At 36.8% G+C, this 15,399-nt stretch overlaps 1 protein-coding gene across 2 annotated transcripts in view; it reads right to left on the bottom strand.

Annotated features, from left to right (window-relative positions):
- The window catches only part of LOC117206271, a 31,900-nt gene that overhangs the window by 8,388 nt on the left and 8,113 nt on the right, over positions 1–15,399 (bottom strand). Inside the window, exons 4-7 of one of the 2 annotated variants that reach the window (XR_004487369.1) lie at positions 15,115–15,291; positions 14,463–14,645; positions 13,732–13,914; positions 12,759–13,209 (exon numbers count right to left, since the gene is read on the bottom strand). Coding sequence is in view for 1 of the 2 variants with exons in the window: in XM_033445452.1 (XP_033301343.1) it covers positions 13,732–13,914; positions 14,463–14,645; positions 15,115–15,291 (543 nt within the window). In the remaining variant the exon portion in view is untranslated. The remainder of the gene's footprint in view (positions 1–12,758; positions 13,210–13,731; positions 13,915–14,462; positions 14,646–15,114; positions 15,292–15,399) is intronic. The other variant, XM_033445452.1, reaches the window with a different exon arrangement.

The raw sequence follows: 15,399 nt of genomic DNA, 5'->3' as shown, positions 1-15,399 counted from the left end.
GGAAAGTTAGTTTTTCTCACGTATGATGCAACTTTCCTCCCACTAACCACTTTCTCTCGAGGGCGGTTAAGACCCTTCGTTTAACCAATTAACAACGAAGCCTATTTCCCTCACTCTCTTAACTAAAATCGTCACCAACAAATCCGATGGTCCCGTGCGCTAGACACACCCATCCTTAGCTTTCCTCCGCCACAGCATCGTCTCCGAACAGCACTGATTTTACATCCTTCGAACGGTCAACATCCTTCGACCGGGTATACACACCCGCAGATCAGTCACTCTTTCATCTCGTACATACGCACCAGCGTAATTGCCTTCGTTATAAGTTGTTGGAATAAACGGTGAAATATAACTTACTATACTGTGTCATATTCATTCAACCACCTCTGTTATCTTAACCGAAACAGGGGAACGACTAATTCGTGGCGTCGATTAACCGAATCGTAGCGAGAATTTACGCCTCTCGCTGACGCGTTTTCCTCGCGACCGCGTCTCTCCGCGAACGGTCGTAACATCGTTAAATGGAATGTTTGTCGCGAGACTTTCAGTGCATTATATTGTAAATTTATAAAATTATTAAGTAATAAGATGTATGCATTAGTTTGTTATATTATCTCCGCAAGTCGATTCAGTAATTTATTTATCAAATCTCAGTTCATTCTGATACTTTTATAAGAAAATGCCGATATACAGGGTAACTGGAAGCGGAAAGGGGGTGATTCTACGCGAAAAAAGAAGTCGAAAATATAGGATAAAAATTTTTTTTTTAATTTTTCCATCGAGACAACAATCTACAGTGAGATCCGTTATAACGTACCGCACGCGTACCGAGCGAAAATTCAAAGTCGATTTTCTCGAAAACAAAGCCTCAAACGAAAAATTTTTATTCTATATTTTCGACTTCTTTTTTCGCGTAGAATCACCCCCTTTCCGCTTGTACCACCAGTTACCAACCACCCTGTATACATACGTCTGTATTGTCATATCCTTTAAATCAGTAAATGATTAGTCACAAGAGGATTTTCAAATAGCGAAATAATTAATATTCCAATATTAATATTATTTACAGTAAATATTCCGATAATCTGAACTGTCGTAAATCCTTCAGCATTTATTTTTTTTTTTCTCTTCCAATCGAATTCTATATTTATGTAATTACAAACAGATAATTGTAGTAATTATTAACAATATTATATAAGTATTTATATTGCTTTGATGTTTCGTGCGATATCAGATTTTATTTTTGAGCGGCTGAGATGAAAGGCAACCGTGAATAATATCCATGTTACGAAGATTGATAGCGTAATGGCGTATGAAAGGTATATAAAATAAGAACGGTGAAACGAAGTTTTGATTTCGTATTATTGAATGATGACAAGTAAGATTAGGTGCAAATATTTTTATAAAACAATATCCTGTTCTCACGTTAAAGTGAAATATATAACAGTACACAACAATTGCTTAGAAAATTTAACTGATTACCTTGAATTAAAAATGTAAGAAAAACTTAATCCAGAAAAACTGAACGTCCTTCCTGATATTCTACGAAATTATTACCGCTTCTCCTTTTATTTCATTACATTAAATTTGGCTAAATTTTACTAGATAAATTAATAAATATGATCAAGGGAATGAATAGGAAGTGCAATTAATCCTTTGTGTTTGACATAAACGAGATAAACTAATTGAATCTCTCACAAGTGGACCATATGATGTACTACTGACTTTCTGTTTCAAAATACATAGCTCGTCAAATCGACTAATTTTCAATAATTCCTCAAACAGTGAACAACACTACTGGTAGGGAGGATATCAACCGAGTCGTTGGAATTCCTTTTTATAGCCGCAATATTTAAAAAAACAGAATTTAATAAATACAAATATAAAAAAAAATTGCAAATGAAATGTTGCATTAACGTTAGTTTTTAACGAATGAATCAAAATTTCCATCCAATAAACAGGGTCCAAAAAAATGGAATTCCTTACAGTACTTTGAATCAGAAGATAAATCAGTGTGCTTAATAAAATTTCACAATACGTCTTGCAAACTATACCTGTTCAATCAGCGGATACATTCCATGAAAAGGCAAATTGATTCTTGTCACTGACTACCGATTGAAACTTTCAATAGGACCGATTAAAGCGATTCGGAGATAGTTGGAAACACGAGTTTCAGTAAATTTTCATCCATTGACTAGGTTCTTCGAGGCACTGGAACGGACTGAAACGGGTGCGTTTCAAGTACTCCAATGAAGGGTCTCTTCAGTGGTCGTACAATGAGCCACAATTGTCGCTAACCCTCTAACTTAGTTAATCCTTGAGAGCGACCGACCGGACGAGATGCACTTATGGACCCGAATGTTTCCTCGAGTGAGACGCAAAATCGTTTCAGAGAACAGCACGATCGTGACCAGCTCCTCTTATGGACAAATCTTCAAGGATCAATTAACAGGAAGCCTACACGTCATACTGGATAAAGAAATAAACTTGAGAGATTATGTTATAATGGAAGTAATCACAAAAGACTCTGATATAAATATAGAATTAATTCAACAAAATTCACTATCTACTTATGTAATTATTATATTGTATTATTATATTATTATAGTTTGTATAGATTGTATTAAAAATTCGACTACTATTCACGGTAGAAATATGTAAGATTGAAATATGAAAATTCGAATGTCACAAGGGTTAATAGGGAAAAACGAGCCCACGAGAGTTATTGACAAAGTAAGTTATGGCAAGATACTTTCTTTCGAAAGTAAGAATCGAATCTTTTTGTTCTTGTGAAACATTCTTGCCAAACTTTGTAACGGGCAGAATGTGTTTATAACGTTGGAAAGGAAACGCTTGTGGTTTCGCGCTTATATATTTATCAACTTACAAAGGAAGTTTCTGAAACTTGGCTCCTCGTTTTATAGTTATCTCGTACGAAACTGTATCTTGCGTAACAAATCTTGCGTAAAAATTGAACAACATGAAAATGAAATGGAATATGAAATTAATATCGACGAGTGTTGAACAAAATGGAGAAGAACGATAACAATTGATATCAGAGCTTTCGTAGAGATTCCAGCAATAGTTAAAAAGTTTAGATGGCTTTAAAGTTTAATCGCTTGTACCTAAAGTTAGCAACCTAGAATCGCATACTTCCTAGTTGATGCGAAAAATTAATAGCTCTCGTGCTGGTCACACGAATGTTGTTCTTCGCCATTTTGACGTCTTACAGCTCAACTTTCGGCGATTCTAGCCGCACACGTGCGTGGATTGTTCAATTAAACGACTTCGCTTTCACGATGGAGAAAACAGTTTGATCAAATTGCTCGAATATATCATCCATAACAAATGGAAGATGCAATCAAGTGTTATGTTTGTAAAATATTCCGTGTTTACTATTACAAGGAATTCGTTACATTTTTCCAAATCACGAAAATTTATCACGCGGAATAAATGTATAACTCGATTAATTACAAAATGTAACCAAAGTGAAGTTTTCGCGACTGACGTGAAATACGAGACGAAATCCAAATTCTTAGTACCTTGATCTATATCACCGTGATTTTCAATCCGTTATTATTCGAGTTGCATCTCTTGGAAGAAAAAGCTTACGTCATCCTCAATTCTATCTATAATTCTCTAGAATTATATCCCGTACCTCTCCCGGGAATGAAGATTCAAATTGCAATCTATTGACGTACCTCAGCCTCTTGCCAGCTGAAAATTTTCTCCACTTTTTTTCTACAACCCTCAACGGTGAGAATCGAGTCGAATCGATCGTCACTCGTGACGTAAAACGAAGAAGAATCGTTCTGATCGCAATAAGGGGAGGGGGAGGGGGGACGTCAATTGAACTATACGAGAATAGACGAATTTATGATCGGAAGTTTGATACTGCGTCATATTATTCGCCTAATTTTAGACCTGAGTACAAAGGCCATGAAAAGCTGTCTGCAGAATATGTGTACAAATTCAGACGGTGCGGAAGAGCGGAGAATTTAGAACGAGTCTCGATACGTTGCATCAGTCACGTATACTACGTGCCGTAGGAGAAGGTTGGAGAATACTGAAAGAAAAAGGCAGCAATTGATCATGTGCGCGTAAGAGACTGATGGAAATCGTCGATAAAAGGCGTGCCGAGAAACAATGTCGGAGGAAAAGCTTCCTTTCTGGTCGATAAGACGAGCACAAGGTGAACTCGTGAACTTAGCTTCGTTCTTCTTTTTTCGCTCGTCAATAACTGAATGCAATTTGAGATAAAGTTGCGTAGACTCTATTGTAGAGAATAGAAGTCGAAATAGAGTGACGATCTTAACGAATAATTGGCCATTCGCTATACATCGTGAAATTATATAACATAAAGACGGACAATTTTTCTGTTGAGTCAAGTAAAATTATTGGAGACGGTCAAACGAAATTTCTATAGATTATGTACAATGTCAGCTGAAAATTATTCAGGACAGAATGGTTAGATCTTCCTAACAGCGGCTGACGTAAAATCGAGCCTCGTTCAATTATCATACAGAAATATGTTTCACTTAAAATATTGTTTTTTTTTTCTCTTAAATATCTCTGTTAGCTTTCTTTTTTTATGTTTGAGTATACGTAGGATAATGACGTAATCAACATCATTTCAGATACGATCATGTTTTGTCCGAATACAAATACGTTCACGTAATTCTGTGTGATAATGTTCATCGCAGATCTTGTATACGGTATAAATAATTTGATTAATATGACCGCTACATGGACTTTGTTAACGTGCGAGCATGTCAACTTCGAAAGCGGCGTTCAGCGGCTTAATGAAGCGAAACAAACTGATGCAACATTTCTCATTTTCGTTACTTGCAAGCGATGATCGCTGAAAGAAATGACTGTTCTCCGTCAGATTATTTGATTTTACCAACTATTTCTCCGTCTATCTCGCTTGATTTTTTGATATCAATGTCAACAAGTTAAAACCAGTTATTCGATTCAAGGTGTTCCAATAATTTGTCTTTCCCGTGTTACTTAAAAAGAAGATTATTCTAGATGAGTGTAAGAATGATTTGTATATGTCTCTGATTATATCTACAATAATCTACTATCAATCAATGGAAAAACAAACCGTTATGTAACTAACAGATAAAGAATGAGATTCTCAGTTGATTTTTCGAACAATACGGTTGGTAGACCAATTTTTCAATTAAATTGTTAATAAATAACGTTGTGCACTGTACTGACAAATCACAAAATAAAATTAGATATCTCGTCATCGTTCGTTTGAAGATATAAATCTATATAATGATGATATAAATTGATATAATTGATGATATACATCTATTAACCGGGCCATTCTTTAATCAGAAAATCCTATAATTACGAAATTTAAGGTTAATAGAAACAAATCAGTATCAGATAGATCGATTTCTTCTAAATATATATACGACGTAATTTAGTTTATACAGAAATGTAATAATACGCTGAAAAGTTTCTATGAATAAAGGAATCATTATTATTATATTCAAAAAATTAAAAATCCTAGTAATCAGATAACTGGTTTTTCCCGGTTAACACATTAAAAGCTAGCAATGTTGTTACTTTCGACGAATGGTCGCAGTTATAAATGAGATTTAACGCACAGTATCTCCAGGACACTCACTTATTAAATTCCTGAAGGTGTCTGCGAATATTCGTATCATGGTGAAGCAATCGGCAAGAAGCTCGTTCGTCGATCCCCTCTTATACCCGAATTCGTGTATGGCCGCGCGCTGTCAGCTGCTAGACACCACCATAACGCGTTCCTGTACGACACTTTGGTTAAACGGATAGCTCCTGCTCACTCTTCGAACTGTACTACTATAGTATCAGTGAGCTCGTGTTTAAACCACTCTGGCTTGGAGTCTTTCCCCAAAGCCTCTCCTCTCTCTTGTCTCTGTCTTTTATTTCACGATCTCTCTCTTTCTCTATATTTTTCCCCTATTTTTCCTTCTTGCCGCTATATATTTATTTCTATTTTATATATATCACAGTTTCCTATCGCTCTTAAAAAATGATGGGCCGTGTCAAACGACTGTCTATTAAATTATTTTTATTTTTATCACACTCGGAACACGATCACAATCGGTAGTAAATTACCGTTTATCATTCAATTATTTTACTGTTCACTCTATGTAAAATCACGAATTTACGAATGTGTCAAGGAGTCTGAACGGAAGACTTCCGGTGTTCCCAATCGATCAAGTCATTTTAAGTCGACTGGGTAAACAGGAAATTCATAGGTAAGCAACGAACCTAGTCGATATCGAAGATCGATTCCTTCGGAACAGTTAGTCGCTCAGGAGGCCAAGTTTCATTCCGCCCGCGCCACGCACGGCGACACTCGAGACTTCTCAAATAAGATAAATAATTCGAGATGTAACTTCTCCGTTGAATGAATTACATACTTCAAGGAGGCGGTGTATTTACTTTAGTTTGTTCTTTTCCTTATATACGAATGAGTAACAACACCGGTTATAACACTTCTCTTTATAACACGACTTCTCGATTATTTTTAATGGAAGCTAATGAAAGTTAAGATACCAATATCGGAGATTAGCTGTTATTTGCGATTAGTTTTCCAGAAGTTGGAAAACAACGTGAGTCGTAGAGAAAAGACACAATCGTTTCTCGCCATAGTCCCGATAAGCGGCTTGTAGAAGACGCACGGAGCAGTAGGGACAAACTGAGCAAGATCGCCGCTATTCCATCGGTTTTATCATCAGCGAGAAACGCGTGGCGTGACGGGACGGTGCGGTGCGATGCCTTCATTCGTTCACAACTACGATGCTCTTTGACCCCGGGTCGAGCTGCGAGTAGAAAAAGAAGCGGATATATATTGGAAAAAAAATGAACGAAGAAAATTGTACTTGTTATGTCTTATCACTTGTCTTCGTGAACCAATGCATTTTTCTTTGTATTCAGTACCCCACCATCTGACGCTACACCTCCCACCATTTTGGAACCATTTTAGAGCGTACGAAATGCGCGACCTCCTACAAGGTCCAGGAATTCTGATGGCTTTTCAATCCTATGGTTTGATCGGGGAATTATATTTATATAATAATATTAATCGTAGAACAAACAGTTTCTAACGTATTTAAACGTACTGTACATAAATAATTATGATTAAAGGTATATGATGAAAATAAAACAGATGTATATAATCACATTTCAGATTTAGTTAGAGTTTCAAACAAGTTAATATTAGTTACGCTAATGGAATCTATATGTTTTTAATAACTGCAAAAAAGAAAAAATAAAACTGATAATGTTAAAGGCATTTGATTATGTTTTCATAAAGCCTTAGGAATATCAATTAAGATCCAATCAAAAAATATGTTTAAAGAAGCTCATCTAAGCACATTGTTTAAATTAATCAATTATAAAATAACATAACATAATTGACTGAAAAATTATAAATATGTAACTCGTACAGGGCATCAGGAACGATATACACGATCCTGAGTTAACGACGCCACATGGCCTATCCTTATCCCCTCTTTCCTGGAATACACATTCGTCAATCTTTGTATACACGAGAACTGTTTTTGGATACATCTACCGTATACATACTCTTTTCTCGTCAAGAAAACTCCAATTTTCTTTGGAATTCTTTTACACTCTGTTCCCTAAAAATCTAATAATTTCTATCAAAATCAATTTCTTAAAACAATTTTCCTTTTAAATTCTTCCTATAAAATTATCTATTACCTACAATGATGTCAAGAAACGTTTCTATTTTAATCATGAAATTAATTCGTAATATTAGTGCAATTACTTTTTTGTGTGACGATAAATTTTGTGCGATTTTTGCGGAACGTATGTTTGCCGTGTTTAAAAAGCGACCTTGTTCCGCGATAAATACGTTGTGTCAATTGGCTCGCCTGCTCGGGAAATTCGAAGGAAGAGAAAGATCGTGGTTACAGAGAAAAAGAGAGAGACAGTTATTAAAAGTCGAGTAAAAAGGAGAGATGAGCCGTGCACAACGGTGCAAGTTTTCCTTCGATTCCGTTGCACGAATCTCTCCTCTCTGTTATGTATAATACACGGTGTATTTACGTTGTCTTTTTACGTTTACTGTGCAGCGTGTTTCTTTTTCCTCGTAACCTTGTAACGTATATATAGCATACAATGTGCACGAGCAGAAGGCATTCTGTGTCGTCATAAGAAAATTTGCAATACCTGCTTTTAATGTGTGTACTTGTGTGTCGTTTTTATGGTAGATCGTCCGATTAAAGTTGTCCTATTTTATTGATCTTTCCCTTTAAATTTCTCTTGGTCACGGATTCTTCCGTAAAGTACAGATTTAGATCAAATCCTGTCTGTTGTTATTCTGGATCAGATTTCCGATGTTTAATTTGCACCGAACAAAGTAAATATATCCAATGTTTTTCCAGATACTGAAAGCATGGAACGTAATTATGGCGTCCTCAAAAGTAAACGCGTTCTTTAACAGGCGCACCTTTCTCCTATTTAAACTATTTTCGTACCACGCATCAAATTCAAGGACTGATTTTCGATTGAACTCTGTTCAGCCTTAATTTACTCTCGGTAGACTCTCTGGCTCTGCTTGACGATCATCTTCAAAAATACGCCCTCAAAAATACCTTCCCTCGAAATATATTACTAGATTCGAGCAAATTATTGTTCGTGGTTTCGATTGGAATCTGATTTATCTTTAGTTAGTTCTGTTTCTATAATTTAAGAATCCCTTGAAAACTCCTTTTAATCATTGAATTCCTCTTTATATTTATTTTTCTAGTAAATATAACTTGCATTTAGTTTCGATACAATATTTTTACGAATATTTTTTATCGATTCTTAAACGGGCTGATTGAAAGTACAGGCAATTTCCTGAAACGATACCAAGCTTGGTAGAACGTTTCAGTATCAATCAAAATATTACTTGACTTTCCCCACAACTGGTTTCTTTTCTTTTCTCTTTTCGGTAACGAAACGAGAGCGTCAAAAGAGCGATAGAGATCGAAGCGGATTAAATTCGTGCCATAAACGATATTCTTCTCGGTCGAGGCAGGCTGTCCAACTCCATCAGAGTAAAGCCAGCCTAAACTAGCTGAGTAGACCGTACAAGCCGCGATTCGGTTTCTCAAACGGTTCTTTTTCTTTCCTCCGCTTGACCTGGGCTTGAATACTCTTTCACCGATAAATTAGATAGCAAAGATCACGTCGCTCCTCTTTTCCTATATAGTGTATCAAGCCCTCCAAGTGAATTCTCTTTTCCTGGCGCGTTCGATCCGAGATGCAATATATTCGATATATCGAATAGAAGAAACCGAAGCCAGGCTTCGAACGAAGCTATATAACCAATCGGAGTGACACACACACCGTGGGCCTTTGAACCGGCTTGTTTTATTCCATCGACTTTCCTTCGAATTGCGAGAAACTCTCCGTCGTCCAGAAACGCGACGGGCAGGATTCCGTGCTGATCTCCCTTGGAATCGGACGTCCAGAGCGTCTGTTTCTTTTTTCCTCACGATATCGCGCGTGCGTCGTTGAGCGTAATCGCGAGGCGTGCGTACGTAAACGTGAAAGACGGTGACACGAGCTCTCCATTGATAAAAAGCAAGAGGCGATAAGACGGCAAGAGTCGCGTGGTTCTACTATCAGAAACTCCGACGACGACTGGACACGAACCTTCCCTACTTCAGAGAAACCTCATCGTGGTGAGGGTAGAGAGATAGAGATAGAAACACTAGTGAGCCTGGTGGGGGAATAAACAGGGGCAACCGTTATCCCCACCACGATATTCCTTTTCTACCACCACCCACGCGAATTCTGTTCAGGATGAAACAAGCTGTCCTCTTTCAATTCGATCACCTTTCCTATCACGACCATTGCATGACGTTCCTTCGATATTACTTCTTTTTTATGATTGAGCTGCATAACCTGGCGTTTCTTTTCTGTTCAATAATTCCTTTATTTGTACATATACATTTCTTAGTATTTCTATATTGGGGATTTCTATTGGATTTTCAGAAAATTTTGTTTTGGATTATTAAGTTATTTTTTTGTAAGTCTTTCCTAGAATTTATGTAAATATTGCTGTTAAATCATTTCTGACAAAATGCATATATCGGAAAATATAAATGAGATTCTATTTATAATTTATTGCGCGCTCGTTAAGTCAGCTGGTTAAACTTTGAAACGCGAACTGTAGAAAATAATTTGTATGTATTATACTAGCGTGGTATCAAGCGTTAGTTGACGCCTCATCCATATTAATTACGTTAATGTCTGTTCAAAATTCTAGATCGCCTGAAAGCATATCATATTTCCATTCGTTATTAATTTTGTAATGTTCTTTACTACTATTAATAGTTATAAATAAAAAATATTTATAATTACATATCGATTACAAAACAACTGAGATATTTTTCATTACATAATCTTTCTCTTTATTTTCTAAATCATCAAATGTATTTTATTTTGGATCCAAACAAACCATTGATTACAATTAAGGATCTAAAGTTGCATAAACTGAATTAATAGATCTTCCAATTCGCCTTTTCGAAGTTCAATTTAGTCTCAGCTGCTGAGTGAACATGTGCAACCCAATGTTTTATTTTGTCGATTCTAAAATTATCTCCGCGTGGAAGGAGACAGAGGTAGTGGGGGGGCGATAGGGGTGATCACCCCTTCCACTTTCATCGCTGTCTTCCCCTACTCTTCGTTCTTCCCCACCAGCACGACGAGTACGAACTGCCACCTTTTCACGTTTCACGTTCGTGTAACCACACTACCAACCAAAACTGCATATACCTTAAATTATGCATTCGTTTGGAATGTATGCAGATGTGATACACGTGAACGTGTGTCCGTATAGCTGTATCGCAGGAAATTTCGAAAGTTCTTTCTCTTGCCGGAACGATATAGGCAGCGAAAAATTGACACGCTGACTGTTTGCGCGGGAATATAGCGATAATTTGAATTGATTTTTAGAACCTAATTAAAATACTCGATTATTTCGTAAATGAAATACTAATATCAATATATCTTTCCGTTCTACCTCTGAGTTAGAATATATATTTCTGGAATTCACTGCCAAAATGGAAAGAGAACGTACTCATCAGCATATAACCTGGAGAAGCAAATCTATAGACAATACACTCATTGTCTTTCGACTAGAAGGTTTTTTCTTTCAAATTCTACCAAAAATAGTAGGCATTTTAATTTTTATCCCAGCAACTCGCCTCGAGCGAGTTTCAAATACAAACGTACGCGATACTAAACTACTTAGCTATTATCCTTCCATTTCTTTTCTCCGATCTATAGAATCCTCATTAATGGCCTTCCATGAATGCTTTCACTGTTCTAACAAAAAAAGGAGATCGATTCTACTGCTAACAATCTTCTCCTTGGAAATTCAATCACCGTTACGGTATACAAGCCACTTGGCCTCGTTCTATTGCTTTTAAATTCCAAGTTTCTCGTATAAGAAAGGTAATAATCTCGCGGGCATTTTCTTACGGTTGGTAAAAGCCTGCGCGCGAAAATTTTTCGATATTCTCACGAGAGGAAACTCCTTCCGGGCCCGACGAAGTTATTATCGACGTGAATGGAGGGCCGCACAAAAGAACATTGGACAGACACATTCTTCCCGATCTCCTTTGTTCGAGAGCCGTGAAAAGCTACCGAAAAGGTTCAGGCAATCTTTTTTTACACGCAGAACTTTTCTTTTAGCTCGCAGCTGTTCAACAGCGAACTTGTTCTCATTCAGCGGCGACCAGCCGAATTAACGGTAGTGTATCGTCACTGAGATCGGTCGATTTTCGGGAGGAAGCCGTGTCGGGTCGATAACGCGTGCGCCAATCACGCGATTACGAAAAGTTTCAGATAGAAGGTAAATATCAATGTTTATACAACCGTTAGTGTTGATGATAAAAGGCTAGATCAGATTGAAGTCCTTTTTCGTTTTATAAAAAGTTATGTCAGGAATAAAATATTTAAATCCGAGAAATTTAGGGTTTAAACAATTTGGATAATTAGTAAAAATGAAAATCTAGAATTTTAGATCTGAAATTCTGAGAATTTAGGAACTAGTATAAAATCAAATTTTATTTTTAACTAAGTTTAGATAAATTGATATAAATACATCACTGTGATTTTCAATTCGTTATTTTATCTATAAAACGAAGAATGGATGAACATACATAATTATTTAATAGAGAATTCCATATTTCTACAAGTATGTGTAATACGATTCTCAAATTTATGGCGACGTCAGCAGAAGTGTAAATTTGAAGAGGTTTACTCGAGAATAAGGAGGTGTCCCGTCAGCGAGAGAACATGAGGGTAATAATTAATAATCCGCTGAACGCATCACGTTTTAAAGACCCGGTTGGCAGCGTGAAGAAAGACCTGGGGTGCCGTTAATTAATTCACATTTCCGCTCGGCTACGAAAGTTCGAGCGGAAGATGGATCTGATCCCGCGTATACATATAGCATCTTTTATTCACTCGAACGCGAAATTTTGGTTTGCTGTCAATCGCGAGAAACGAACATAGGAAAATAAAAACGATAGCAAAGAAATACTGATAGGTCTTTGGACGTTGATTTATTGTGTCGGAGTGTGCTTTATCATTGGGTTTATGTTTTTCGTTCGTAACTCGCGGTTTCCGGGAAACGATAAATAATTTCCACAAAATACGCCATTAAATAAAGTTAAAAAAAACACGATAAAAGGTATCTATTCTATAAAAGTTTACTAAAAAATTACCTGCTAGTGTTGAAATGACGTAAAAATGGTTGAATGCGTGTTACTCTCTTCTTCGTTGTCGTTTCGCAAATATCAGTGTTTCCAGATCGATATCACTGGTCAATCGAGCAACGATGAATTGAGTGAAAATATAATTCGACCGAAAAACACGATCGAGTTTGTTCGCACAGGAAATTGGTTTTCAAGCGATTTTTTCGAGGAGACACGTGGCGTCGAGACGACTGGCGTCGTTACGTGCGCGACGCTACCGATGTATGGTGCCTTCACGAATACTTCTCCGCCCTAAGATTCTTTCCCTCCGTCTTTTTCTTTCTTCCCGCCCCGTCTCCCGCGCACCGTCAACCCCTCTTCCTATGTCCCCGCCGTTCACCACGATATCCCCCACCACAAGCTTCACCTTTCGAAAGCAATGGGCAGCCATGGGTTCCCGGGAGGCCCGTGAGGGACGTAGCTAGCGATTCGAGCGCCATGACCGCCATAAATTGTTCATATTTTTTTTTACGAAGGCATTAACATCGGCTTACTGTTTGGTCAATAGTGGATATTGGTAAATGGAAGGTGATTCGATATTTTCTCAGAGTTATGTTGGAATTGGTTTACAGTTTACATAGCTTAAACTGTTATGAAAAGTACACACAAAATTGTTGTCGATCTTATCCTACATGTTTTTCTTTTAACTAATAATTTAGTGGAATTAGTTATAACATATATATATATAATTATGAGAAATTTGTAAATAATTCTCTAGTGGCTTTTTAGGTCGACGTCCTGATTAAATTCTGATATTAATTAAGATGTGTTACTAGGGGATGATTCAACTTCCATGAACCACATATAATATTAAACTCTTAAATTATGCAATATATAGAAATTATTTGCATATAGTTAGCTAGATGTATCGCATTAATTTCCTAAGTTAACGGTATGCTACATGCAAGCAAAGATACGTTGATAAAAAGGGAATCGCGGTTACCTATGCAACTCGGCATATTGATGACACTCTCATTCCACTTGCCGTTCTTGCACTCCAGTATCCTTGTTCTTTCTTTGCTGTCAGGGAATACGGTGCCGAATTTGCACAAAAAGGTTTTCGTAGTCAAAGTACCATTCAATACGTAACTTCCGTTGGGTGCTGAGACATCTGGACAGGCTAGCACTAAAACATTTATTATCACCAATCTATAGAGTTGCTGTCTCTAGTCATCGTGTCAAATGATAATTAATTGATATGTTAACATCTTGACGACTATGTTTTATGATTTTAATCATGTACTGTTATTGTATTTATATTATTTATGTAGCTGAAAGCAAACATGGAGATTATACTCTATACAAGATTGCTATAGTAATTGACAACGGATGAGCGTAAAATTATACGATGCAAGTAAATATTTACAAACAGTAAATAATACATTTTAACGAAGGACTCTGTATTTAGAATCTCGATAATATGTATGATAATATAAATCATATTAAAATATAGTACTTAATGAAGAACAAAGATTAGTCAAGCAAAACGCGAAGGTAGCCGACGCGTGTTAACAAGTAGACTCGTCAACATTATTTCTGGATGAGAGATTCCTTGCGTAATTGTGAACGTTTATGCGTATCGCGTTCCATCCTTCTCAGAGAGGTTTGATTTCAAGCAAAAAGAAAATAGATAAAAGAAGCACATTACCGATGTGCTCATAAGGTTAGACCGACCTTGATATTGCAAGAAGAATCCTCGTGCCGTGTATAGCTTCTTCGTGGCGACAAGGTCGAGGGTAACTACATTCGAATTTGAGATGACCTTGACGCCAGCCGCGGTACCGCAATTCTCGAACAACGTTTTTCCTTTTTCCCGCACCCTTAGAATGTCTACGCAACTTCCATCCGATTCAGGTTCTGAAACAGTTAGAACATTTTATTGCTCATATTTTTCACCATCCTTTATCCAAATACAAGCTTATATTTTTAATTATCTTCTTTCGTTATTCATATTATAAAAAATATTGCAATAACATTGTGCAGTACAATACATAATAATTTAACGGAAGTTTTTTCACAGTTCTTCTTTCAGTTTCAATCCCTAATCTAAATTTGAAATTTAGCTTCTTCATACGAATCCCAAATAAAACAGAAAAGAAGATTAAAAGATTAAATTTCACAGATATAAAGCTTATATCTCAAGCACGTATTTTGATCTTCTTAAATGCCGATTAAATACTAATGCGTTCTCGAAGCTCGTTTATTTCCCTTGGCAAAATATATCGTCACAGCTCGTGATTTCGTAATCAATTCCATACAAGATCCATATGAGTTAATCGGAGGGTCAGAAGAGTAGCGAGGGAAGCTCATTGGGATCGATACTCACCCCGGATATTCAGGTCGTGAAGCGTCAGGACTATCCTGTGCCCAGGAGCCGACCTGAAGGTCCAGCCGCACGTATTTTCACCGAGGTAGTAGAGCGGATAACCCGGTGAATTTATGAAACCACCCTCGCCAGGGACCACCTTCAGCTCCTCGTTGCAATATTTCTTCACGGCAGCCTCTGAAACAACCGCCAAAAATCGTATAAATTCAAGCTGATATATCTAAAGAATAAAAGAAAAACTGAACAACATACTGTCGATGTATGTACAACCATATATATTCCTTT

The sequence above is a fragment of the Bombus bifarius genome, unplaced genomic scaffold (genome assembly GCF_011952205.1).
Source record: "Bombus bifarius isolate JDL3187 unplaced genomic scaffold, Bbif_JDL3187 scf7180000008000, whole genome shotgun sequence".
Classification (NCBI taxonomy): domain Eukaryota; kingdom Metazoa; phylum Arthropoda; class Insecta; order Hymenoptera; family Apidae; genus Bombus; species Bombus bifarius.
This window is presented reverse-complemented; position numbering and strand designations above follow the sequence as displayed.